The following is a 27,366-nucleotide window of genomic DNA, read 5'->3' as shown; positions in this document are numbered from 1 at the left end:
AGACTATGCTTAAGAGGATTAAGTTTGTTTTACGCTCCCTATCCGCTGAACACTTCAAGAGAATTGTATACCTAGGATAAGCTGAACACGTCTCCCAAGTTCTAGTCACTAACCTATCACTCCTGCTAGGTCGCGCAGTAAGCTTTAGTTTAGCTTCTATGATTGTCAAACACGATAATTAGCTCATTTTAACTTAATGCCCACGCGGAAGCGCAACAGACACTAAACCAAATATATAGAAGAAAACTATCGATCCACTCGAGATTATCTCCCTGAACAAGTATCAAATCTCGAGTTCCTTGCATATGAGTACGACCAAAATCTATGCTAAAGAGGCAATAGAATATTGGCTACAAAGTTCTACCTATCTAGACGTCTCAAGATTAGTAGAATAATTAAACAATTCATAAACAAGAATCACACGTAAATCAAACCATAATAATCATCAAAGTATCCAACAATTCACCCTACAACATATTCGGAGCAACGAAGGAAATCTAGCCAAACATACTAAAATGAATTACACCAAAAGAACCGTGAACCGTGAACTCCGTGGTGTTCTCCAACTCTAGATGATGGATGATCTCCTCCGGGATGGAGTATGGATCCTCCCTTCCTCTTCTTCCTTCTCCTTATTTCTTCCTCAGCCGTCCTCCTGTCTCGTCCTTCTCTTCTCCTTTTAATTCCCCCAACTCCACAGCAAAACTGACAAGAAAACTGCCCATTTGCGGTTGGGGGGCCAAACGCCCGACCGGGCGAATTAGAAACACAAAGTCGCCCGACCGGGCGAAGAAACTGGAATCACTACGCATTACGAAATAGCCCGACCGGGCGAAAATAGAGGAGCACATCGCCCGACCGGGCGAAAGACTCTGGATGGCTCGCGGGGAAACGCCCGACCGGGCGAATTATGTCGTAAAGAATCGCCCGACCGGGCGAACTTTCTGGACTCCTCAAGTGAGCACTTCCGACGAACTTCCAGCTTCTAACATCCTAAACTACAACAAAAGCACGATTTGATGAGTTATAGTTTACATAAAAATGTGTAGTCTAAGGGGAAAAATATAGGAAATATGCTTCGCATCAAATACCCCCAAACTTGAGTTCTTGCTCGCCCTCGAGCAAGATGAACTTTAAGCACAATAACTCAACAAATTCTAACCCACAAAAAGTTTTCATCACAAAGTATCAAGTAAGGACGTTAATGACAAAATCTAAACCCCCAACAATTCCAATCAGGATTTCCCACTCTCGAAAACCATCACTTATCAACCTAGAACTTCAAGTCAAGGTGCATTTCAAAGTAAGTCCAAACATGTGATCATACAACTCAAACCGTCATCATTGACTCGTCAAGCATTACTTATCACATAGACTCGCGGATTTCAAATCAAACTTCATTAACTCTACCAAGCTATTTACAAAACATTCACAATGCATCAACGAAAAGGTCCAAGGTTTTATTTCAAGGTTGTAATGGGGCTAGGGATGAGGTAGGATAAATATGGATAGTGAGCTCAAAAGCTACACATTTGAGTGCCAAATTCTTCCCCCCTACACTTCCTTCCAAAGATCAAACAACAAAATTTTACAACCAAACTCTCACTCCCCCAAACTTGAGATCATTCTAGACAAGATTACATCTTACAACAAATAGAAGCTCTAACTTTATTTCACAAACTTTTTTCTTCTTTCTTTTCTTTTTTTTTTTTTAGATAAGACCTCGACTTTTGCAAATTTGGAGGTCGTCTCTTTTTTTTTTTTTTCAAGAACTTCATTCTTTTCACGTATGCATTACATCAAGTCTAAAAAGATGTCTACCCTTTTACAATTCACCACCCACACTCAACACTCAACCACCAAGCTCAAACTTGCATTTAGCACCCAAATAGTAGCAAGGTCCATTGATGAGGCTAAAATGAGGCTTATTTAAGTAACTAAGTGATTGGCTAAGTGTTTACACAAATGATAGGGAATTAAGCTCAAAGTGGCTTCTAGGGGATCATTAGATGGACTAGGCATGTGATCATTTGGCCATGGAGTTCATCCTAGTGCCTTATCCTCCCAAATCATTGACACAAATGAATACAAGCGGTTCACTCGATAAAGCAAATCAATCCAAGATAATTTCCACAAGACATATGACTTTCATACTCTCCTCAACTCAAGAAATCGGATGTAGTCACAACATGCTCTTTCAAATAAATACATGCACAAATTCTATCCATCCTAAGCTTCAAAGATCAAGTAAAATCAAGCAAGATTTCCCAACCAGAAAGCCGAAGATATAGCATGCACCCGTCAATTACATGATTCACAACACTTTAGCATAAAATACACCCAATAAACGTGCATAATGCATAACAAATCAATCACAACCCCCCCAAACTTGAATGCTTCATTGTCCTCAATGCAAGCAAAGAAGAACATAAAAAGTAAAGGGAAAGAATACTCCCCCAAACTTGGCATGATATCCATAGTGCATTCGGGTGGGAGGGCGGGTGTATTTTCCTTTGTAGGTGTGCTTCCTCATAAGCTCGAATGTGAATCATATCTCCATGTTGCTCCTACAAAAAGAAAAATTAAAACAACAAAAAGAAAACAAAAATACTCAATTCATAAAAATACATCGAAGGAAAGAATTGAGCGAACAAAACCCTCGATTTATTAAGAGAAAATAAAAAACTAAAAACTCATTGGGTTGCCTCCCAACTAGCGCCTTTGTTTAAAGTCGTTGGCTCGACTTAGCCTTCTAGCTACAACTCTGAAACAAGAAAATAAAATGTTAGAAAACTATACAAAAATAAAAAACAAAAAGGATCCTAAATTAAATAACCAGTTGCCTCCCCGGCAACGGCGCCAAAACTTGATGTGTAATTTTCGAGCCTTTATATCAATGAATTACTTACACACAAGCTTAATAAAATAGCTCTAAAATTACAACTTTCTGCAAGAGTACAGATGTAGTTGTAGTAAAAGAGTGTCGAACCACAGGGAGGCGTAGGTTATTTAATTAGAGAAAGATAAAAATAAAGAAAGGATAAAACAAACAAAGATAAATAAAATACAAAACTAGAAAATAGGATAAGAAGAAATCATTGCTCCTATATGTCTTGGGCATACGAATTGGGATACTTCGATGGATTACTACGATCAAGACTATGCTTAAGAGGATTAAGTTTGTTTTACGCTCCCTATCCGCTGAACACTTCAAGAGAATTGTATACCTAGGATAAGCTGAACACGTCTCCCAAGTTCTAGTCACTAACCTATCACTCCTGCTAGGTCGCGCAGTAAGCTTTAGTTTAGCTTCTATGATTGTCAAACACGATAATTAGCTCATTTTAACTTAATGCCCACGCGGAAGCGCAGCAGACACTAAACCAAATATATAGAAGAAAACTATCGATCCACTCGAGATTATCTCCCTGAACAAGTATCAAATCTCGAGTTCCTTGCATATGAGTACGACCAAAATCTATGCTAAAGAGGCAATAGAATATTGGCTACAAAGTTCTACCTATCTAGACGTCTCAAGATTAGTAGAATAATTAAACAATTCATAAACAAGAATCACACGTAAATCAAACCATAATAATCATCAAAGTATCCAACAATTCACCCTACAACATATTCGGAGCAACGAAGGAAATCTAGCCAAACATACTAAAATGAATTACACCAAAAGAACCGTGAACCGTGAACTCCGTGGTGTTCTCCAACTCTAGATGATGGATGATCTCCTCCGGGATGGAGTATGGATCCTCCCTTCCTCTTCTTCCTTCTCCTTATTTCTTCCTCAGCCGTCCTCCTGTCACGTCCTTCTCTTCTCCTTTTAATTCCCCCAACTCCACAGCAAAACTGACAAGAAAACTGCCCATTTGCGGTTGGGGGGCCAAACGCCCGACCGGGCGAATTAGAAACACAAAGTCGCCCGACCGGGCGAAGAAACTGGAATCACTACGCATTACGAAATAGCCCGACCGGGCGAAAATAGAGGAGCACATCGCCCGACCGGGCGAAAGACTCTGGATGGCTCGCGGGGAAACGCCCGACCGGGCGAATTATGTCGTAAAGAATCGCCCGACCGGGCGAACTTTCTGGACTCCTCAAGTGAGCACTTCCGACGAACTTCCAGCTTCTAACATCCTAAACTACAACAAAAGCACGATTTGATGAGTTATAGTTTACATAAAAATGTGTAGTCTAAGGGGAAAAATATAGGAAATATGTTTCGCATCAAATACCCCCAAACTTGAGTTCTTGCTCGCCCTCGAGCAAGATGAACTTTAAGCACAATAACTCAACAAATTCTAACCCACAAAAAGTTTTCATCACAAAGTATCAAGTAAGGACGTTAATGACAAAATCTAAACCCCCAACAATTCCAATCAGGATTTCCCACTCTCGAAAACCATCACTTATCAACCTAGAACTTCAAGTCAAGGTGCATTTCAAAGTAAGTCCAAACATGTGATCATACAACTCAAACCGTCATCATTGACTCGTCAAGCATTACTTATCACATAGACTCGCGGATTTCAAATCAAACTTCATTAACTCTACCAAGCTATTTACAAAACATTCACAATGCATCAACGAAAAGGTCCAAGGTCTTATTTCAAGGTTGTAATGGGGCTAGGGATGAGGTAGGATAAATATGGATAGTGAGCTCAAAAGCAGCTTGCAGATGCTTGGATGGGTTCGTACCACGGGATCAACATCAATGGGATTTATCCGACTTTTCTAATGGTTGTCACAGAAAGATTATACTGCCGCTTCAATGTGACGAGCGTAAATTCAGGTTTATCAAGGTAACCGTAGCAAGATTGCCTGCTAACCGTAATCATTGGACAGCTTCAAATGATGTATGCAGATTAGCATGCTTGAAAAATTGCTCGTGCTCTGCTTATGCCTACGGTACTGAAGGAGCATGCTTGTGGTATACGGGTGATTTGTTGGCTTTGGAAACCACATCAAATACTTCTGCGGGGGTCGATATTTATATCAGAACAGAATCATCTCATAATGCACACACTAGAATACTACTTATTGTGCCTCTAACTGTGTCCATTGCTTCTGTGCTAATTATATCATGTTTGTGTTTCTGCTATATCTGGCCAAAGCTCAAAACCAAAGGTAATTAACACTCTCTTGTTCAATAGTATCACATTTCTAGTTGAAGTCATTGTTAAGATGTTAGTATCTCGTTGTCTTGCTTGTCTCTATTCAGATTCAGGGAAAACAAATCAGGATCTATTGCTACTAGATTTGAATAGTGATGGTTCATTTACAAACAAGGAGGGAGAAGCTGAAGATGGTTGTCATGAATTGCCAATCTTCAGTTTGGGAAGCATAGCTGCATCTACCAACAATTTTTCCATTACAAACAAGCTTGGACAAGGTGGTTTTGGACCTGTTTATAAGGTAATACTGTCACATACATATTGAATCTGTGAGAGTTAATTGAAAATAGTAAAATAATGTTAGATTTGAGTTTGCAGGGAGAGTTGGCTAATGGACAGTTTGTAGCTGTGAAAAGGCTATCAAAGAGGTCAAGGCAGGGATTGGAGGAATTCAGAAATGAGATGCAACTGATTGCCAAACTGCAGCACACAAATCTTGTCCGCATTTTAGGATGCTGCGATGAGAAAGATGAGATGATACTTGTCTACGAATACATGCCCAATAAAAGCTTGGATTGTTTCCTCTTTGGTTAGTCATGCATCAAATTCTTAAATCGCCATGCTTAACAAGCTCAACTAAACATATGTTTTGAATGCAGCGCCCTCCCAGAAAGAGGTACTTGATTGGAATAAACGCATTCATATCATCTCCGGAATTGCTCAAGGGCTTCTATATCTCCACCAGTATTCGCGGTTGAGAATAGTGCATAGGGATTTGAAAGCTAGTAATATCCTACTAGATGCTGACATGAATCCCAAAATCTCCGATTTCGGCCTGGCCAGAATATTTGGAGGAAATGAGTCGCAGGCAAATACTAAACGGATTGTTGGAACATAGTAAGTAAAATGCTATTTATTTCTCATCCATGGCAGTGCATAAATGAGAGACTATATATATTTGTGGAAATGCAGTGGTTATATGTCACCAGAATATGCCATGGAAGGGCTTTTCTCAGTGAAGTCTGATGTGTTTGCGTTCGGAGTATTGATGCTGGAGATTATTAGTGGAAAGAAGAATACTGGTTTCTATGGCTCTGAGTATCTATGTCTTCTTAGATATGTAAGTTGTATTGAATCTTGCAAAGTTGCAATGATATGATTAAACATTAATATTGAAAATGATGGAATTTGATGTTGGTTTCAGGCGTGGGATTTGTGGAAGAAAGGTTGTGTTGATGAGCTGATTGATCCTACTACGTTAGAACTGCTCAAATCTTGGTCATCAGTTGCAATGAGATACGTTCAGATAAGTCTATTGTGCGTCGAAGAAAATCCAGTTGATAGGCCAGTCATCTCTGATGTTGTTGCAATGCTCAACAATGATAAAAGAGCCATACAATCACCAACAAATCCAACTTTTACTGTTGGGAGAGCATTGGTTGCTCAAAGAGAGGCCGAGATTTGTTCTATACAGGATATGACGATGTCTCATGTCGAGGCTCGTTAAATATTTGAAAGCAACATCGTCGCTGCACCCTTGCCTATTCAGTTCACATCAACACTTGTCCTAGTTTCTTGCATGTTTTTTCCCTTATTTCCCAATCTGTATTAATGATGTTCTGGTGCCTGGAAACTCTATCTGTTTGTTTGAAAGCTTTTGTTGCAACTCTTAAGTCCTAAAATGACAGGAGAAAGGCACATAAATGATTTAAGAGTTTGTCTAGAAATATGAATATGATCTAATTCATTGACAGATTTAACAGCTTCAAGTCGTGATTTATGCAGTTTAGCATGCTCGAAAAATTGCTCGTGCTCACGTGTTGGGTATGGAAACCCCATCAAATACTTCTGCTCAAACCTGCCCCCTTTGGAGATTATGATCTGGTTTGGAAACAGAGATTGGCCTGCTGAAATGGTATCTGATGCTCTCTCTGCAAAATCTACTCCAAAGAAATAATAACAAATACGTAGTAATAAACTTGAAAGCCATCCGAATCCTTAAATGAAAATCAACAAGATTGTATTCCATACTAAAAATCACACTTGTGCTGATTGAGAGTCAAGTCTTTTCACAGTGCATTTTACGCAAAACACATTTTATAAAAAATAAAATAGTGCGCTTCCCATCACTTTCGAGTTTCTGACTGGAAATTAGTAAAACAGTAGTCGAGTGTCGACTTTCTGATTTTTTCTGACTGAGACCCGGTGCCTCCTACAAGGCTAGAACAGACCAACTTCCACAATTTCGTTTCAAATTCTTTTTAACTTTTTTATCTAATACTATGATATTATTTTAAAATTATCTTCAGCTTTTATTTGCATTCCTTTATTTTATTTTATTTTTTAAATATTAAATTTAATTTTATAAAATTAAATTAAAATTTTTAAATATCAATAAATTACTTTAATTAAAATTATTAATTTATGTATTCTTTCTTGACTCACAGCTATGTATATAAATAAAATTATGCAGCCAGTTCACACAAAACTCTTTTATAATATAATACATAATTTAATAATTTTAATTAAAAATAATATATTAATATTTAAAAATATATATTTTAAATTTAATTTTATAAAATTAAATTTAATATTAAAATAAAAAAACAAAGTGAAGGATGGCAAAGGAAAGAAGAAGATAATTTTGAAATAATACTCCCTTCGTCCGCCAATAAATGTCTCATTTTACTTTTTTTGTTCGTTCGCCAAAAAATATCTCATTTCACTTTTACTATATTTGGTAAGTGAATCTTACATTCCACTAACTCATTTCACATACATTTTATTATAAAAACAATATATAAAAGTAGACCCAACATTCCATTAACCTTTTTACCCACTTTATTACATAAAGTCAAATAATTTTTTAAAATCCGTGTTGGTCAAATATGAGACATTTAATCATGGATGGAGGGAGTATTATTTCTCTTTTACTTTATTCTCTCTTTTACTTTATTCTCTCTTTATCTTCTATCTTTTTCATTTCCTACTTTATTTTTCTTTTACTTAATTCACTTAACACAATTTTTCTCAAATCTCCGTGCCGGAAAGAAATGTCTCTACTATTATGGAACGGATGGAGTACATATCATTATATAAAGTCCCTATTAATATTCTAAATTACCTAATAAATTTATTTTTAAATAAAATTTTAAAAATTTAGCCTCTACTTACGTTCATTTCTACATCCACCGCTGGTTGGATAAATATTGATGATGTGGAAGATGATGTGAATGAAATAAAAATTAATTAAATATTAAAAAAATAAATGATTGTGTTAGGTTGGGTTGAGTTGTTGCTTATAAAGATGGCCTTAATGGGGAGAACAATCAATATGGGTTTATAGACTAAATGTATTCTATAGTAGACTAGTCTTTTTGGATGAATTCTCTTCCTTAGTCTTTTAACATAAAATTTGTTAGCGGATGATATATTTTTCACTTTTATGATGTGAAATTCTCTAGCCGAATGGAATCAATTAACTTGATTTTTTTGATGGACATATTGCGTGTTGCTCGAGCCGAATTGAATCTATTAACTTGATTTGGATCGACATATTGCGTGTTGCACGGTGTCATTGTGAAAATTGGAGTAATCAATAAACTAGGAGTACAAATGGAGTAATCAATAAACTAGGAGTACAATTTCTATTTTCATTTCTCTATTAATACCCAATTATTATATTAATAAACTCACTTCTTATGTATATATGTGAATATTAGTAATAATCTTTTATTAAAATTCTAAACTTTTTCACAGGCATCGAGACTTTCTCTTTTGGGGAGTTGGGACTATCTTCGATCACAAAGTCTCCCACTGAGATGCAACCGGCGGCAGGGAGGACGCGGAAGCAGGGGAGAGGGAAGGGCAAGGGCACTACCTCGTCCTCGCGTGCGGGGAACGAGGGTGGGGCGGGGGCCGAGGGGGTGGGGGAAGAAGCCAGCGGGAGAAAAAGGACTATCTGGAGCATAGGGGAATGTGTCGCGCTGGCGAAGGCCTGGGTCGGTGTAGTCGATGATCCCTACGTCGGGGCTAACCAGCACATCGACAGAATGTGGTGGCACATTAGCCAAAGCTACCTCCAATTCAAAACGCCAGGTGGGAAGCCTCACGATGGAGAGCAATGCCAGAAATAATGAGAGCGGCTGATGAGGCAGCTTAGCCGATTTGCCAGCATCTACCAAAACAACCTCCGCACTGCATCAAGCGGCATGTCCGCTGATGATGTGAAGCTTTTGTCTCACCAGCAGTACCCCGGCAGTGAATTGGGTTTCGGGGAGTTCAAATATTGGGAGGTCTATCTTGTGGTGCAGACTTCCGCCAAGTTTAGTGCAGGTGTTGAAGCTGGCTGGCCGAAGCGGACGAAGATCAACGCCTCCAGGGAGTACAGCAACAGTGCCGGTTCCCACGAACTCCCTGACGCCGAGGCAGAGTTCCCGACCCCTCAATCGTCTTCCCGTCGCCGTCGCCTGGTTGGGCAAAAGACCGCGATGCGGATGGCTAGGGGAAGCGCCGGCGAGTCCCACGAGGTCCAATCGGAATCTCCGTCCATGGTCACTCCCGAGCTCAACAATCTCACCCGTGTGCATCTAATGCAGAGTATGCTCGACATCATGGACAAGTGGTATGCAGCGACTGATCCCTTATACAAGATCATGTTGAATGATGTCATCGACACTATGAGACGCGATTTGGGGATGACACCCCTGCCCGATAGTGGCGCCGGGACTGACGACGGGGACGACGAGGAGTGAGACGGGGGCAACATTTGTCGAAGCTTGACGTTATTTTTTGTAACTATGTATTTTTTTTAATAATTATGTATGTTTTTTGTTTTAAATAAAGTGGTTCCATTTTCTCCGTATTCGTGTCGAAACTTTAATTCTGTAAATTGTTTAATTTTGTGAATTTATGAATTTTTATTATTGTGGATGTCCGTCGGGATTTCCGTCGGGATGTCCGTCATTATGCAGTGGGATGTCCTTATAACGTGGTAGTGTAGTAGGATGTCCTTATGACGTGGCAGGAGGTGTTTTTGGGAAGTCTGTTGGGACATCTGTCCCACTGTGGATGCTCTAATAGTATTGTATTAAGTTGACCAAAAAGTGTTGCAGCAACAGGACTACCATTATTAATCACCAAACCAACATCATTGTAATTTGCAAGCAGGAGAGGAGTTTATTATGATGAGATATTTGTTTGCTTTGATGTTTGTATTTTACTCGGGTTTGGTTTATGGATTGGACACCTTATATCTGTGTTGTCAAAACCTAACCTTAGTTTTCAAGAGAAGGATATTTGAGTTGGGATTCTTCTCTCCGCCTAATTCCACAAACCATTACTCAAGAGATTGCTCATGTTCGGCTTATGCCTACGATACTAAAAGAGCGTGTTTGTGGTATACGGGTGGGTGATTTGTTGGCTTTGGAAACCACATCAAATACTTCTGTTGGGTTCGATATTTATATCAGAACAGAATCATCTCATAATGCACACACTAGAATCCTGATTCCTGATTATTGTGGCTCTTAATTGCGTCCATTGCTTCTGTGCTACTTATCTCATGTTTTTGCTTCTGCTATATTTGCCCAAAGCTCAAACCCAAAGGTAATCAACAAGTTTCTTGTTTAATACTTATTACATTTCTAGTTGAAGTCATTGCTAATATATTTGAAAAAAGGCTGTTTGTGGCGGTGAAAAAGGCTCTCTTAGAGGTCAAGACAGGGATTAGAGGAATGTAACTGTACATTGATCAGAGAGTAATTTAATTGTAGTGGTAGTAGTATATATTTTGGGGCAGCTCAATTTGACATCGACTTTGTAAACTATTTGTTTAGCCAACAAATCCAAACTTTTTCTTACAAAACTTTAGTGTGTGATGTGTTGCTGAAGGTTTCATTATATATATTTCTATAAAATTCTAAAGTTATTTTCAAGTTTGTTTCAATTGGGGAAGAGGACGAGTTCAAAAACTTTAATTGAATTCAATATAATATGACATTATTTCGTTGACTGATGGTTGGACGAATTTTTGATAGTAATAAATGCGGGTAAAAGAAAATATAGATCACGACACAAGGAATTACGTGGTTCGATTTACTGAGGTAAATCTACGTCCACGGGAAGAAAGGAGGGCAAGATTGTATTGCTTGATCTGGTTTACAGCTTACAAATACAGACTTGCTATATGATATTTGATGTCTAGAGAGCTCTTTTTTCCCTGGTCTATCTGATCTAAGTTCTATTTATACATTGAACTAAGATCGTGGCTTGCATCACCACTAACTAGGTCGTGGCTTGCATCACCACTAACTAGGTAGTGGATGTCGTGGAGGTCATGAGATCCTGCATGGGTCCACTATCTCTTTGTTTGGTCCGCTATCCTGCATGAGATCCTGCATGAGTTGACACCACTAAATAGATCGTGTAGTGGAGGTCGTGGAGGTTCTGCATGAGTCCACTATCTCCCAGTTCGGTCGAATACTGAGACCGAACTGCTGAACTATTGCCGAGCAGCTTTTGCCGATCTGAGAGTAGAGCTTGATTGGTCGGCTTTTACCGAGCTGTAGGCTGGGGCCGAACTCTTTGGTAATGCCGAACTGATACTCTTCCTTGGGCTTTGGGCTGATGGGCCGTCACTGCTATTGGGCTTGTTTAGTACGTACCCCATCACTACCCCCCCCCGAAAAGCGAAGTGAATCACTTCGGCGAAGCGAGTCACTTCGGCATTCTGGATAAAGGTACGGGGGAGGCTGACGTTAGGGGACGTGCCTTGCGCGTGACTGCATTAAATGCGACAGTAAAATCCGGCCGTTGAATCCTGAAAAGGTGGGATTCGAAACGGTGCGATGATTTTGAAATCTTCTCCGAATCTGATAAATACGTCATTTCTTCATCATTTGAACACTTTTGCTATTGCTTCTTCTGCATTCTCTCTCTTTTGCGTAAAAATTTCCTTCCGCTTTCAAGAATTTCTTCAGAATTTCTTCAGACTTTCAAAGAGTAAGAACCATGTCTTCTTCTTCTTCTTCTGAGTCAGGTAGCGGTAGGAAAGGGGGTAAGGGGTCTTCTAGCCGGAAAGAATCCGGGGAGAAGACCGTAGAGTATTTTCACAGCATCTTGAGTAAGGATACTGTGATATCCCTACACGAAAAATATTTTTTTCCTGGGGGGAAGGTTGCGATTCCCGACGACCTTCATAGGGCTGACTCGCCGCCGGAGGGTTACGCCACCGTTTATGAAGCCGGCTTGGAATGCGGGCTTCATTTCCCTCTTCCCCCTGCCTTTGTAGAGCTGCTTGATTTTTTCCAACTCCCTTTAGGTCAGGTGACTCCGAATTCTTGGAGGCACTTATCGGCCTTTGCTGCCGAACTGCGTAGGCTAGATAAGGATCTGTCTCTGAGGGCAATCCTTAATTTTTTCCAGTTTAAGAGAAAAGGATCTTGGTTTTACTTGATCCCTTTACAGCCTTTTAGGGCCTTCTGCAAAACCAAGTGGCCAAAGTGGCAACATCGCTTCTTTTTTTATAATAGGACAGCGGCTCCGGGCTTTCCCTGGAGAGGGCCGAAGTCCGTGATTCCTCATCCTCGGTTAGAACCGTTGAACGAGCTCGAGGGCGAGCTCAATAAGATTCCTATGATTAGGAAGCAGTACCTGGAGTCTGAGCTCGTCAAGGGCGACTTCGTGTTCGACTCCTCGTCTTCGGACGAAGAGACTGAGGGTGAGGACTTCTTTTTTGTGCCTTACTGCTTTTGTGGCGAAAACTAACCTTGCTTTCTTGCTTTTTGGCAGTGAACTTGCTAAATAAGATTAGCCGCAAATCCTCCGAGCTTAAGGAGCCGGAGAAACAGAAGGCTACCAGCTCGGCGCCTGATGCCGAGAAGAATCCGAAGAGGCAGAAGACCTCTTCTTCGGATCCAAAAAAGCCGGAGTCCACTTCGGCAAAGGGGAAGGGGAAGACCCAGAAGCCCCCAAGAGCGCCGGAGAGAGACATCGTCTTGGCGCCCCCTTCGGAGCATGTCTGTGAGCCTTTTGCATGGCCAACGGACTTTGCCGAGGTAACTTCTCTTCTTGATTCTTTGGCTTTGCTTCTTTCCTATGTTTTTTTGGTGGCCCCTCTGTTGACTCTTTCCTTTTTCCATTTTCAGAGGAATAGCATGCTCAGCAAGCTCGTCGCAGTCGAACTCTCTAAAGCGTCCAGCGACTATGCTGAGATGCAGAGGAAGTTGGCGGCTGCTCGTCACCAGGCCGAACAGGCTAAGGCAGACTTTGAGAAGGCCAGAGCTGCTAGGATCTCGGCCCAGGATGAAGCCCAGTTTGCCAAAAACCAGCTCGTCATCCAGCGAGAGCAGACGAAACGGAGGGATGCTGCCGCCGTGGTTGCCCAAGGGGAGGTTCTCCGTGCTTTCGCGGAGAAACTCTTTCTGAGCAATCAATTTTCGGCCTTTGTCGGTGATCTGCTGAAACTGATGACCGATAATGCCGAGCAGGGGCCCGAAGTCGTCCTGCCGCTGTACGGCCGAGAGATAGCAGCTCGTCTCCAGAGTCTGCCGCTCCTTGAGGAGCTTGCTTCGTCCTCGGTCCTGCTTTCTGCTGACCGAGTTCGTAGTTGCCGAGCTGACCGGGACGAGAATATGGAGGCTATCTTTGCCTCCTTAGGGCCAGTTTCACCCGCTCCAATTTTCCACGGAGAGGGTGAGACCGAGCAGCCTGATCAGCAGACCGGAGACAGGCAGGCCGAGCAAGAGGTGCTGCTGATCGGTGATGGGGGCACCGAGCAGGCTGGGGGGAGCAGGGAGGCTGAGGCTGAAGCTGAGGCAGACAAGGAGAAGGAAGCTGAACCTCACCGAGGAGCCGGAGAGGAAGCTGGCGGAGTATGATTTCGTCTCCCTTCTCTTAGTTTAGTTTCTTCCTTCTTGTAAAATGGCCTTGAAGCCCTCCTTGTGTAAAAAATTTTTTTCTTATGAATGAAAAAATTCTTCTTTCTACACTTGTGTCTTCGTATAGCTTTTCATACTCTCTTTTACTCCTGTTGTGGTTTACTACCTGCTCAGTAAAATGAAATGCCGAACTGACATAGCTGCTTTGTATTCTTAACTCTTAAGGAGCTGGAGGTACTTCACTGGAAGCGGCTGTACTCTTCCGCTTTAGACGAAGCTGAGAAAAAAGCCATAGCTGACCAGATGAAGAATGACGAACTCTTGGTTTGTTTAGTGAAGCTGGAGGCCGACAATAAGGACTTAGAGTCCGAAAAGAAAGATCTGGAGGCCGAGCTGAACACTGCCGTCGCTGAGAGGACTGCGTATGAGGATTTCATCTGCAGGCGCGGGGGAATGACCATCTCTGAAGTTCAGGAACGAGTTGACGAACTGTGGGAGGAATATCATGTACTCCGGAGGAACAATGCGCTGGAGAGCTCGGCTTGCCAACAAGTCGTGAAATCATTGCGGCGCTGGGCTTCTCGGTACGACATCATTCTTTCCCGGCGTCCCTCAATCGAGAGATTCCTTAGGCATTTCCCGCCAACAGATGGTCGCACTCCAGCTCAAACCTCTGATTCACTTGCTCAAAACCCTACTCCAAGTCAGCAACGAACTCAGGAACAGCCGGAGACGTCAAGACGAGGACGGACTGAAGTTCGCAGAGGAGCGGTGACTATGAGTGAGCAAGATCGGCAAATGATTCGTGAAGAGACTCTTCGCCGCCGAGGTGCTAGAGCTTCCCGGGCTCAGGGAAGAGGCGGTAGGTCGATTAGAGCATCTCGTCGACCTGCTTATTCTTCAGCTGCCCGGAATGGCCGAACTCGGCTTCACGAGGATTTTGTGAATAGATGGCTCAACTTTAGCAACCATGGACAGTAGAATAGTCCTTTGTAATGGCGTAACGCCTTCTCGTAGGGCAGCAGAATTATATGCCGAACAAGATTTAATAAATGAAATTTTCATTTCGCTTCTATCACTGCGTATTTACAGCTCAGCGAAAAAATTTCATCGTGCTCGTCCTCGGTCTTATGAAGTAAACTTCTTTGACCGGACTCGTCCTCGGTCTTATGAAGTAAGCTTCTTTGACCAGACTCGTCTTTGGTCTTATGAAGTAAACTTCTTTGACCGGACTTGGTCCTCGGTCTTATGAAATAAACTTCTTTGACCGGACTCGTCTTTGGTCTTATGAAGTAAACTTCTTTGACCGGACTTGGTCCTCGGTCTTATGAAATAAACTTCTTTGACCGGACTCGTCTTTGGTCTTATGAAGTAAACTTCTTTGACCGGACTTGGTCCTCGGTCTTATGAAATAAACTTCTTTGACCGGACTCGTCTTTGGTCTTATGAAGTAAACTTCTTTGACCGGACTCGTCTTTGGTCTTATGAAGTAAATTTCTTTGACCGGACTAAGCTTGTGTCCTAATTTGGCGAGTTTTATCGCTCGGATCGGACTTTCCCTTGTCCTAATTTGGGGAGTTTTATCGCGTGGATCGGACTTTCCCTTTGTTGCAGTTCGTTTCAGACGAACTGCTTGTTTCTTAAGCTGAATTGTGGTCTTGTATCCTCCTTAGAAGCTTGGACTCACAATCGTTGGCTTATATATGTTCTAAAAAGGGGATCAGCCTTCGAAGAACAAGATACCTCAGTAACATTTGTAAGAGACGACACGCACATAGACAGACAAAACGCACATAGACAAACATGAAAAACAAGTAAAAGACAAAGAAAGCACATACCCCTAGGACCGAACTAGACACAAGACTGACTGACCGGACTGTCTCTTACAAATGGAACTTCTTGAGGTTGGAAATGTGCCATGTTCGGGGTACTTGTTCTCCTGACATGTGAGTCAATTTATAAGACCCTTTGCCGAGGACTTCTGACACCCGATATGGACCTTCCCATGTGGGTTTGAGTTTGCCCAGCTTTTCTGCTCGGCTTACTTCATTGTTTCTCAAGACGAGATCTCCCACTTGAAATTGCAGCTTTTTCACCCTTTGGTTATAATACCGGGCTACTTGCTCCTTGTACTTGGCTGCTTTTATGCAGGCCAAATCTCTTCTTTCTTCGGCAAGATCTAGTTCGGCTCTCAGTCCGTCATCATTCATTTCTGAGGAGAAATTTAGAGTTCGGGGACTGGGTACGCCGATCTCAACCGGAATCACGGCTTCAGTGCCGTACACCAGACTGTACGGAGTTTCACCGTTGGAGATTTTGGGTGTAGTTCGGTAGGACCATAGGACTTGAGGGAGATTTTCTACCCATTGTCCTTTGGCTTGTTCTAACCGAGCTTTTAACCCTTTCACCAAGATACGGTTTGTTACCTCCGTTTGTCCGTCGGGAGCGATGAGTAGAATACCAGCTCCACTTCCCGTCTTATTCGAAGCTCCATCTACGAATCCACTCCAGCAGTCCGGTTGTTCAATGGTACGAACTGAGCGGGCGGTTTCTCAAGATTGAGACGTGGCCCCAATCGGTCTTGCACCGGAGTCCTTTGAATCCTTTCAAAAGGAGTTCGGCGAGGATGTCCCTGATCGCCAAAAGGAGTTCGGCGAGGATGTCCCTGATCGCTATGATCGGGCTTCCTCCTGTCTCCTCGGGATGAGCTGTCTAAAGACCGTTTGCGACGGTCTGCCTCATAGGCACGGGAGAACTGGTCCGCAATGTCCCACATCTCTTGAGCTGTTTGCGGACTGCATTCCACGAGCTTTCTGTAGAGAGCTCCGGGCAGGATTCCATTTTGGAATGCCGAAATGACAAGTAGATCATTGAGATCATCTACTTGTAGGCATTCCTTGTGGAATCTCGTCATAAAGTCGCTGATCTTTTCGTCGCGATCTTGACGTATAGAAAGCAGCTGAGCCGAAGTGATTCGGGCTTCCGCTTTCTGAAAGAACCTCCTGTGGAAAGCATCCATTAGATCTCGGTAAGATCTAATGCTGCCTTGGGGGAGGCTATCGAACCACCTTCTTGCGTTCCCGATAAGCAGCTCGGGAAACAGCTTGCACATATGGACCTCATTGAGACCCTGATTCGCCATGTTATACTGATAGCGTCCCAGGAAGTCATGAGGATTCACTAACCCGTCATAAGTCATTGACGGAGTTCGGTAGTTCTGTGGCAAGGGAGTTCGGGTGATATCGTCCGAGAACGGAGTCTTCAATGCTCCGTACATGGCGAACCCGACATCTCTTCGGTATGGAGGAGATGGAGTTCTCCTGTGATTCCGGTACCGAGGAGGAACAGGAACATGTCGGGGTTGAGGATTCTTCTTCCTGGAAGACACGGCACTACTGCGGTAGTGACTTTCATGTCTGGATGAGGAGGGAGAATCCACCGTTTTCGTCTCCGGCTTTTGGCCCTTTTGCAGGAAAATTAAGAACTCTTCCTGCTTCTCGGCCAAAAACAACTTGACAGCCTCGTTCAAATCGGGCTGCTGGGAAGACTCGGTGCGATGAGTCTTTGAGCGGCTTGTTCCTTCTCCGTGAGAACTGGAAGTAGATTTCTCCCGAGGCTGTTTTCCAGACCTGCGGGCTGGACTAGCTTCCTCATGGTTATCACGGACGGAAGCACGGGTATTATGTGATCTGGTATGCATTTTTTTGGTGGAAGAGGATCAAAAACTCGCTTTTATCACAGATTTGGTTCTCTGTTTCCCACAGACGGCGCCAGTGATGGTTGGACGAATTTTTGATAGTAATAAATGCGGGTAAAAGAAAATATAGATCACGACACAAGGAATTACGTGGTTCGATTTACTGAGGTAAATCTACGTCCACGGGAAGAAAGGAGGGCAAGATTGTATTGCTTGATCTGGTTTACAGCTTACAAATACAGACTTGCTATATGATATTTGATGTCTAGAGAGCTCTTTTTTCCCTGGTCTATCTGATCTAAGTTCTATTTATACATTGAACTAAGATCGTGGCTTGCATCACCACTAACTAGGTCGTGGCTTGCATCACCACTAACTAGGTAGTGGATGTCGTGGAGGTCATGAGATCCTGCATGGGTCCACTATCTCTTTGTTTGGTCCGCTATCCTGCATGAGATCCTGCATAAGTTGACACCACTAAATAGATCGTGTAGCGGAGGTCGTGGAGGTTCTGCATGAGTCCACTATCTCCCAGTTCGGTCGAATACTGAGACCGAACTGCTGAACTATTGCCGAGCAGCTTTTGCCGATCTGAGAGTAGAGCTTGATTGGTCGGCTTTTACCGAGCTGTAGGCTGGGGCCGAACTCTTTGGTAATGCCGAACTGATACTCTTCCTTGGGCTTTGGGCTGATGGGCCGTCACTGCTATTGGGCTTGTTTAGTACGTACCCCATCATTGACTATAATGTTGCGCTATATTGATTAATGTCTAATAGTGATGTACTATATAAGTATTCTATCAAACTATAATATACATAATAAATTAATAGTTGACGAGAGTTTTAAACTTTACAGGTTAGAATAAATTGTGCACATCCCAAGCAAATCAAATTCAGATTGCTCACAGCAATATTTGTGGATTTCATTTTACAAACTGTATTTGATCCTTGTGGGCCCCAAAAATATACAACTGTCATCAAAAGTAAAATAAAATTATAAAGTAAATAAATAATGATCAAATGTGTTACTAGTAGTAGTTATAACATTACTGTACTGACATTAGATAATTAATTAATAGTCGGTTAATTCTTACGATTTGGTGACGGCACTAATCGTCATAATCACGAAAAGTTGAAACACGTTAATGACAGTAACCTATTGTGTCTATTACAGCTAGTCAAGTTCCACCACCCTAATTATTTCAGATGTTTGGAAAATGCTTCTCTTTCCACAAATGTGGACGTTTTTGTTTGTGTCCAACGTTAGAAGGTACAACATTTTTAATAATGGAGCCTAAATTTGGGGATCCAAAATTAGGCACTAATTGAATGCATTTTTTCAGTTTAATTAACGTGATTAGAATAGTTTAAGTCTAAATAAATTGATTTGTGTTATGTATAATAAGTATTATGTGTATCACCTGAAACGTGGACTACACAAATCTACATGGCACATATAAATTTATTTGTGTTATGTATAATAAGTATCATGTGTATAATAAGTATTATGTATAATATATACGTGCGTAGGGGTGCGTTGACAACTCATATTTAGTGTGATAACCTAGTAACCTCGTACTATTATTTTATGGATGAAATATATCATTTTTACTAAAATATCATTTTCTACGGGCAGAATATCATTTACATTGACATCATTTTTATACATACAAAATATCATTTTATAGAACATAATCATTTTATACAAATAGAAAATCATTTTATTGATTACAAGTACCATTTTATACTTGCTAAAAGAATATCTTTTATTGTGTATAAATATTACATCCGTCCCTCAAGAATATGCACTCTTTCCTTTTTAGTCCGTCCCACAAGAATATGCGCTTTCCAATTTTGGAAACTCTTTTATCTCTAATGAGGTGCCCATTCCCCACTAAAATACTCTAATTATTTTTTCTCTCTACCTCTCTCTTACTTTACTAATTTTGCATTAAAACTCGTGTCGAACCCAAAGTGCATATTCTTTGGGGACGGAGAGAGTATTATTTTAGCAAAAATGATATATTTCATCTATAAAATGATAGGCTATTAGGTTATCACTATAAATATGGGTTATCATATGATCACATCTCTACTTATGTATTTATAAAGATATTTGTGTATTGAAGCAAACAAGATATTAGGGTATTATAAGTACATTGTTAATTTTAATGACTCGTTACATAGGTTTCGTTTACTAATGTAAGTACATGGTTTGGCAAAATAATCATAAAAATTATCTTTAAGATGACCTAGCGATATAAGTATTATCTGATTTTAAATGTTTCAAATTCGAATTTACAGATTTAAACAAGAAATATCTTTTAGTCGAGTCTATTAAATTTGATTTGCATTTGTAAAACTTGGTTCACTTGAATGTTGCCCACTTGTTGAACTTATTTGAATCAAGCATATTCACCCTTTTACCACAATTAAAAATCATGAATTTAGAGATATTCTAACCTTTTATTTTCTCGAATGCTGACTATAAGATGGTCTATGTCAACTTTTGTGGACGACACTTCATTTAAAGAAAAGGTTAGCATTATCTATAAAAGAAAGAATTTAATAATTCTATGCCTTTTGTTGTACATTAATTATCCTTCAAATACGTAATTTTCTATTTTCTCAATTTTTTAATACTTCGAATAAAAAATTCATGCTTTAAATATTGGGTCAAGTATTTTCAAGTTAAAATTCTTTACAATATAGAAATTAGTTCACCATTTTTTTCATAGTGCATAAATACTGCCATAACTAATAAAAAATTAGTACTCGATTTGATGAATTAATTAGTTACATACTTTAATTAGTCTATAAGTAATTAAGTTTGGATTCAGATCTAGCATTTCCCTCCCCTAAGTAAAAATATAATAATTCATCTGATTAAATTGTAATATTCTATTATTTGATCTGTTATTCCATTATGGTGATAGAGCAACCCAACTAATTACAATCAGTTTAAGCAACCACTTTGATTTCGTTAGCAAACCAAATAACAGAACTATTGACATCATATTAGTTAAAGACTATAATCACTAATTATTACTCAAATGATGATGATAAGCATGACCTCAACTACCAAACCATCTAGAATAATATTTACCTCAGAAATTGATAAATTTTAAAGCTAATTACAATTTCTAGACAGCTAATCAAGTCACCACATATTAGTCAAATCTTCTCTCTCCAATGTGGGCAATATATTTAAATGGTACATCCCACTCTCCACCATTGCAACATTACATTCATCCACCTACTACTTCACACAAGAGAGAGAAACTCCCTTCATTGCAATGGCCAAAATCTACATAGTGTATGTTATCTGATTTTTTCATAATCTTTTTTTTTTCAATTAATTGTGCCCATCATAATATTCATACTATTTGAACATGTTACATACTTTAGTTTGTATCAAGTGTTGACATGATCCATTGTTTTTTTTCTGTGTTTCTTTCAAAGAAATCTGCAGTAAATTTACTGTTTCTTGGAAGTTGCTACAGTCCCCTGTTTCTTGATTATACCATTTTCACCATCCTTTTACATAGTGGGAAACTTGTATTTTTAAGTATTTCCAAATCTTCATTAAATCTGCTATCTTTTTTAAATGATCATGTGATTGTGTTAGGAATTGGGAGTCCTCCGATTTCAATTAAACAGATATGTACTATTTTTAGGCAAATCTGGATTTTAATTCAAGTTTAGTTAAATGTCATAGGACAAAATTGGGTTATTGGTCCAACTTGTTGGTTTTCTTGCATTCTATGTCCAATCAAACAATCATATTTTTCCATATAAGTATAATCCAACTTCTACTTATTAATCTGGGCATTTTGACCAAATTTAGTAGTCCAATTCTTGTGACATAATAATGATTATTGCCTATAGCTAAGAAGTTTCTGAGTTATAAAAATATACAATTAGAAAACTCATATGTTACCGTATAGCTACTATTCCATGTACGGCCATGTCGAGAAGTTGGCACACGAGATCAAGAAAGGCGTTGAATCCGTGGAAGGAGTGGAGGCCAAATTGTGGCAGGTTTGAAGATTTTTCTAGCTCGAATTTTGAATTTGCAAGTGAGGTGAAGATTTTTTTGTGTAATCGAACAGGTCCCCGAGACTCTTTCTGAGGAGGTTCTCGCAAAGATGGGAGCCCCGGGAAGAAGTGATGTGGCGGTGATCACCCCAAATGAGCTAACTGAGGCTGATGGCATTATATTTGGCTTCCCAACTAGGTTTGGGATGATGGCTGCTCAATTCAAGGCGTTCTTTGACGCGACCGGTGGTCTGTGGAAGACCCAGGCTCTGGCTGGCAAGCCGGCCGGGATCTTCTTCAGCACCGGGTCCCAGGGAGGCGGACAAGAGACTACAGCGTGAGTTATTGATATCATGTCGTTTTTGTGAACATGTTTGATGGCCTTAAAAAGTGTTTGTAGGGATTATAAATGTCTATGATTGTTAGCGTTGACCGTTCGACTAACTGGTCAAGATCTTGATTTATGAGACTGTCTCGCACAAGACTCTTATTTTCAAGAATTTTTAAATTATCGATAATTCTGACTCTGCCACTATCTTGTACGTGTAGATTGACCGCGGTCACGCAGCTCACCCATCACGGCATGTTATTTGTGCCAATTGGGTACACGTTTGGTGGTGGCATGTTCGAGATGGAGAAGATTAAGGGTGGCAGCCCTTACGGCGCGGGGACGTACGCAGGAGATGGGATGAGGCAGCCTTCAGAAATCGAGCTCGGACAAGCTTTCCATCAAGGGAAATACTTTGCAGGAATTACAAAGAAGCTCAAATAAGTTGCCTAATGTCGTCATACCAGAATATGCATCTCTACAATTTTATTTGTATTTCATCCAATTTCTGCTTTGATTTTTAAAATTATGCTATTTGAGTTTTTGAAGTGTATGTCATAGATATATCATAATGGTGTATTATATTTGGCTATCCTATTTGTGTAGAACTATATATTGAGATTGATGCATTTGGTTACACATTTAATATTACAATGTGTTTTGTTTTAGAATAACTCTATCACTTAGATGAATGATGAATCCAAATATAACTATCTTGGGCCATCAATAATTCGGCTTGTGGTACTTTTAAACGTGACAATTTAAGTTAGGGCGTGGTTTTGTTTTACAATGTGTTTTGTTTTATGGAGTGGTTTGGATTTGTGTGCCGTGGATTATAATATGGATTATAAATGTGGATTACATATGTTAGCATCCAATCATACCATGTGTTTTATAGAAAGGGTTAATGGACTAGTTTAGTCTAACACACGTTTTATACATGTAATCCCCTATGTGGATATATTCTGTAATGACCAATCTGTCCTAGCTAAAATATTGTTATTCCTAAATTGTCCTCAATGAGATGAAACCAAACCCTATTTAGCACCAAAATTCACCCCCTAACAATTCACAATTCCCGCCTACTAACTCTTGGCATCCTTGAGAAACACCCAAGACGGCAAAGGTCAGTTTTTTTTCAATTTTATTTTTTTTCTAATCATGTTAGTTTTAAGTATTGTTCTTTATGATAGCATCTTGTTGAAGAATTTTGGTTTATTTTTAGTTTAATATGTTCGAATTTATTCATTTTTGAGTAAAGGCCAAAATTGGTCCTGAACATATAGCCATTTTACGATTTTGGTCCTAAACATTATCTTTTGGATTTTTTGGTCCTGCACATATGGACATTTGATCATTTTGGTCCTCCGTCAATATTTCCGTTAAAAACTAACGGTCAACATTATCTTTTGGATTTTTTGGTCCTGCACATATGGACATTTGATCATTTTGGTCCTGCACATATGGAATTTTGATCATTTTGGTCCTCCGTCAATATTTTCGTTAAAAACTAACGGTCAACGGTCGATTTTTGACTAAAACAATGGGTTGGGTCGGGTCGTGTTTGGGTCGGGTTTGGGTTACACGTTAAGAAAAAAATAATATTTTCTTAAAATCTAAGCATAATATTTTCGTTAAAATCTAAGCATAATATTCTTAAAAAATTAATTAATATTTTTTAATTAATAAAATTAAAGTATAGTATTTTTTAATTAATTTTTTCATGAATTTGAAGAAAATATTATGCTTAGATTTTATTAAAAATAATTTTTTAATTATTTAATTTTATTATATAGATTTAATATTAGTATACTTTAATTTTATTGTTTTGATTAAAAAATGATTATTTTAATTTGGTAATTTTTTATTTTATCGTGTAATATCATGTTTAAATCGTATAATAACATCATGTTTTTAGTCGTTATAATATTTTTAATCAACAAAAATAACTAAAAATTAAAGTTTTATAATTTTTTAATTAATAAAAAATAATTATTTTTTTTCTTAACGTGTAACCCAAACCCGACCCAAACACGACCTGACCCAACCCATTGTTTTAGTCAAAAATCGGCTGTTGACCGTTAGTTTTTAACGAAAATGTTGACGGAGGACCAAAATGATCAAAATTCCATATGTGCAGGACCAAAATGATCAAATATCCATATGTGCAGGACCAAAAAATCCAAAAGATAATGTTGACCGTTAGTTTTTAACGAAAATGTTGACGGAGGACCAAAATGATCAAATTTCCATATGTGCAGGACCAAAATGATCAAATGTCCATATGTGCAGGACCAAAAAATCCAAAAGATAATGTTTAGGACCAAAATCGTAAAATGACTATATGTTCAGGACCAATTTTGGCCTTTACTCTTCATTTTTTATTCATAGTTTAGTTTTTAAGGAGTGGTATCTTTTTCGATTCACGCTGCAAGCTGCATAGATTGTGTAATTTTCAGTTCATTTGTGATGGAAAAGTCAATGCGCACGAACGGAGGGAGCCAAGCGGGTTTCGGAAACCAAGGTGAGTATAATATCTTCACATCCATGTATGTTCTGTGTAAAAAATGAGGTACGCTGTGCGATGTTGTGAACTATTTACCTTGTGCATCCTTGTTATAACTTATGTTGACGGTGTAGGACGGAAATAGAACAAAACTGACCGCACACGCCGCGGTTGGACCGACCGAGAGGAGGCATTTCTACTCGCCACACTGAAGGAACTGGTCGCGACAGGCTGGAAGTCCGACAATGTTTTAGATCTGGTTACCTTCAGAAGTTAGAAGATTCATTGCGTCAGGAGTTCCCTCGGAGCGATTTGAAAGCTAATCCACATATCCAATCCAAGATCCACATTTGGAAGAAATCATATGGAGCTCTTTCACTAGTCCTAGCCAGGAGTGGGGTCGGATTTAATGTTCATAACGACTACAAAATCGATTGTGATAAAAACAATGGGATCAGATTATCAAGGTAGAACTCATAACTTGCCCTACACTCACTTATCCACTGTTGCTAATTTATGTGTCCTTTTGACAGGCTGACAATAGTGCTCGCTTACTACGTAATAAGGCATGGCCACTCTACAATGATTGGAAGATTGTGTTTGGAAAGAACAGAGCCACCGGTGATAAGGGCCGAGATACAGGCAACATTCCAAATGAATTTGGTTCTGGTCCACCATCCACAAACCCTGGCAGGGAGAGTCCTTTGACTGTGAGTCACGAAGACCTATTTGGAGAAGATCCACGAGCATACAATGAGCCACCTAATGCGGCTGGAGAAAGTATTAACAGCTCTAGGAGGGAAAGCCAGTCAACAACTCATTCCGCTAAGAAGCGCAAGATGGATGATCCAATAGAAGGACTAGTGGATGTTATTACGAAGATGCACATGACACAAACGCTCGTCTCGAGCATCTGGCAAGTCGCATCGGCTATGAATTCGATGTCGAGAAAGCACAGAAGCAGCTGTTTGAGCTAATTGGAGTTATCCATCGGCTCACTCTTGGACAAGTGTTTGATGCATCTGATGTCATACTTGAGAAGATAGAGAGGCTCAACTACTTCATGAGCCTTCCTCCAAGAGCAAGGGAAGCTTATGTGCGGTGTGCCTTGGAAAAGTACAACAACTAAATTGCTCGAAGTTCAAGTTATGAAGCATATAGTTTATGGGTAATAGGTCTAGTTTATGGTGGCTAGTTTAATATTATGAACTTCATGTCTCCTATCTAACTACAGCACCTAATCGTGTGCTACTTTTTTGCATTAAGCCATCAAGTTTAGCACCTTATAGAGTGCTACTTTTTTGTATGAAAGATGGCTTATAAAAACCCTATTACTTTTGTAAAATCTATGTTGTTTAATGCAGTTTGCATATATATATATATATATATATATATATATATATATATATATATATATATATATATATATATATATATATATATAATGAGCAAGGTAGTACAATACCAAAAAAAATTTCCCCACAAAACCCAGATAAGGAAACTAAAACATAGATGGATTACATGCACATTCCTAAATTTAAAGTGAGAGTTTCACCAAAGTTAGGCTACTGAGTCATTAGTAGAAGTTGAACACAAACACAAAATATAGGAGAACTAGTACTAGTAGATATCCTTACCTAGACAGTGCTTCTTCACGCTCGATCGAGATACAGAAGTGGACAAGTGTGACATCAACCAAACGAAAGTGACAACAGTTTCCCTCTGCAAGTTTGTTGTCTCTCACGAACCGAGACCAACCCTGGGTGACGCGAATCTTGTCATTGTGCTTGGTTACCTTGACCTTCCAGATCTTCTAGTCAACCATGAAAAAAACGATGCCTTGTAAGGAGTCAAGGCCAATGTGTTCGTCCCAGAATCCTTACGGCAAATCCTGAGTGCAAAACATCTTTCAAAATATTAATCTGACAAACTATGTGTTAAGGGTGAAGTTCCCTTAACACGATAAAAGGCAGTTGTTGGAGCTTTGCCGGTCGATCAAACCAAAATTTAGGATTGCAAAAAGATAAAATACGATAAAACCTAAAAAGATAATTTCATATTTCTTGATTGAAATAGAAGAATACAATATCTCCTATTTATAAGACTACTCTGACTTAGGGAATAAGAAATAAAGATACTAAGAATATATGGAAAGATATGCTAAATCAATACTAAACTAAATAATAGATATATAGGATATTCGTAGAGATATTCTCGTATCAACTCCCCCACGGTTAAAATCCACCTTGTCCTCAAGGTGAGAACCACGACATAACCAAGAGTGTCGCGAACATAAGCTTTGGCGAGACCTCCCCTCCTGGATCAAACGGTCGGTGCCGATAAAGGAACAAACTTTGTATACTAGATCGACACCATGACTCAATTATGCCGGTGAACATAAGCTTTGTTGCTCCAATAAATCTACTATTAGATAGGCTCTTAACTAGAATAAAGTTATCTGCACAACCGACAACATTCTCCTTAAGCAAAGCCTCTATATCATATTTTATTCTCAATTCATGATGTGTTGGAACAATAATTCCATCCCCATTTTTGTCATCATATGACTCAACGAGCAATTGAGGCCTCATATTGTCATTCCTGAGGATCACTTTGCAGGACTCGTCGTCTAGAACATCAAGAGTAACACCATTATTATTGCGAGTTGCATTGTTGGAAACATCTTTAATGTCCTCAGGAATATCCTCACTCAATACCATTGTGGGAGTATTATCAATATTCTCCATAGCTAGGCATGCACAAACCGACCCGGCCCGCCGGTTAACCGCCGGT

The 27,366-nt window shown here is 39.7% G+C and overlaps 2 protein-coding genes across 2 annotated transcripts; both read left to right on the top strand.

The window, feature by feature from the left end:
- The first annotated feature begins 4,698 nt into the window (after positions 1–4,698).
- On the top strand, positions 4,699–6,633 carry LOC121784094 (receptor-like serine/threonine-protein kinase SD1-7). The gene is made up of 7 exons (XM_042182272.1): positions 4,699–4,814; positions 4,877–4,950; positions 5,234–5,427; positions 5,505–5,715; positions 5,786–6,023; positions 6,099–6,246; positions 6,331–6,633. The coding sequence occupies exons 1-7, from the start codon at positions 4,699–4,701 to the stop codon at positions 6,631–6,633; spliced, it is 1,284 nt and encodes a 427-aa protein (XP_042038206.1).
- A 14,249-nt stretch (positions 6,634–20,882) lies between these two features.
- Positions 20,883–22,718, top strand: LOC121785466 (probable NAD(P)H dehydrogenase (quinone) FQR1-like 1). The gene is made up of 4 exons (XM_042183909.1): positions 20,883–21,017; positions 21,649–21,742; positions 21,814–22,076; positions 22,289–22,718. Exons 1-4 carry the CDS (start codon positions 20,998–21,000, stop codon positions 22,509–22,511), a joined length of 600 nt encoding a protein of 199 aa, XP_042039843.1. The 5' UTR covers positions 20,883–20,997; the 3' UTR covers positions 22,512–22,718.
- Positions 22,719–27,366: the final 4,648 nt, after the last annotated feature.

This window comes from Salvia splendens, chromosome 21 (assembly GCF_004379255.2).
Source record: "Salvia splendens isolate huo1 chromosome 21, SspV2, whole genome shotgun sequence".
Taxonomy (NCBI): Eukaryota; Viridiplantae; Streptophyta; class Magnoliopsida; order Lamiales; family Lamiaceae; genus Salvia; species Salvia splendens.
Note: the sequence above shows the minus strand (reverse complement) of the source record. Positions and strands in the feature narration are given on the sequence as shown.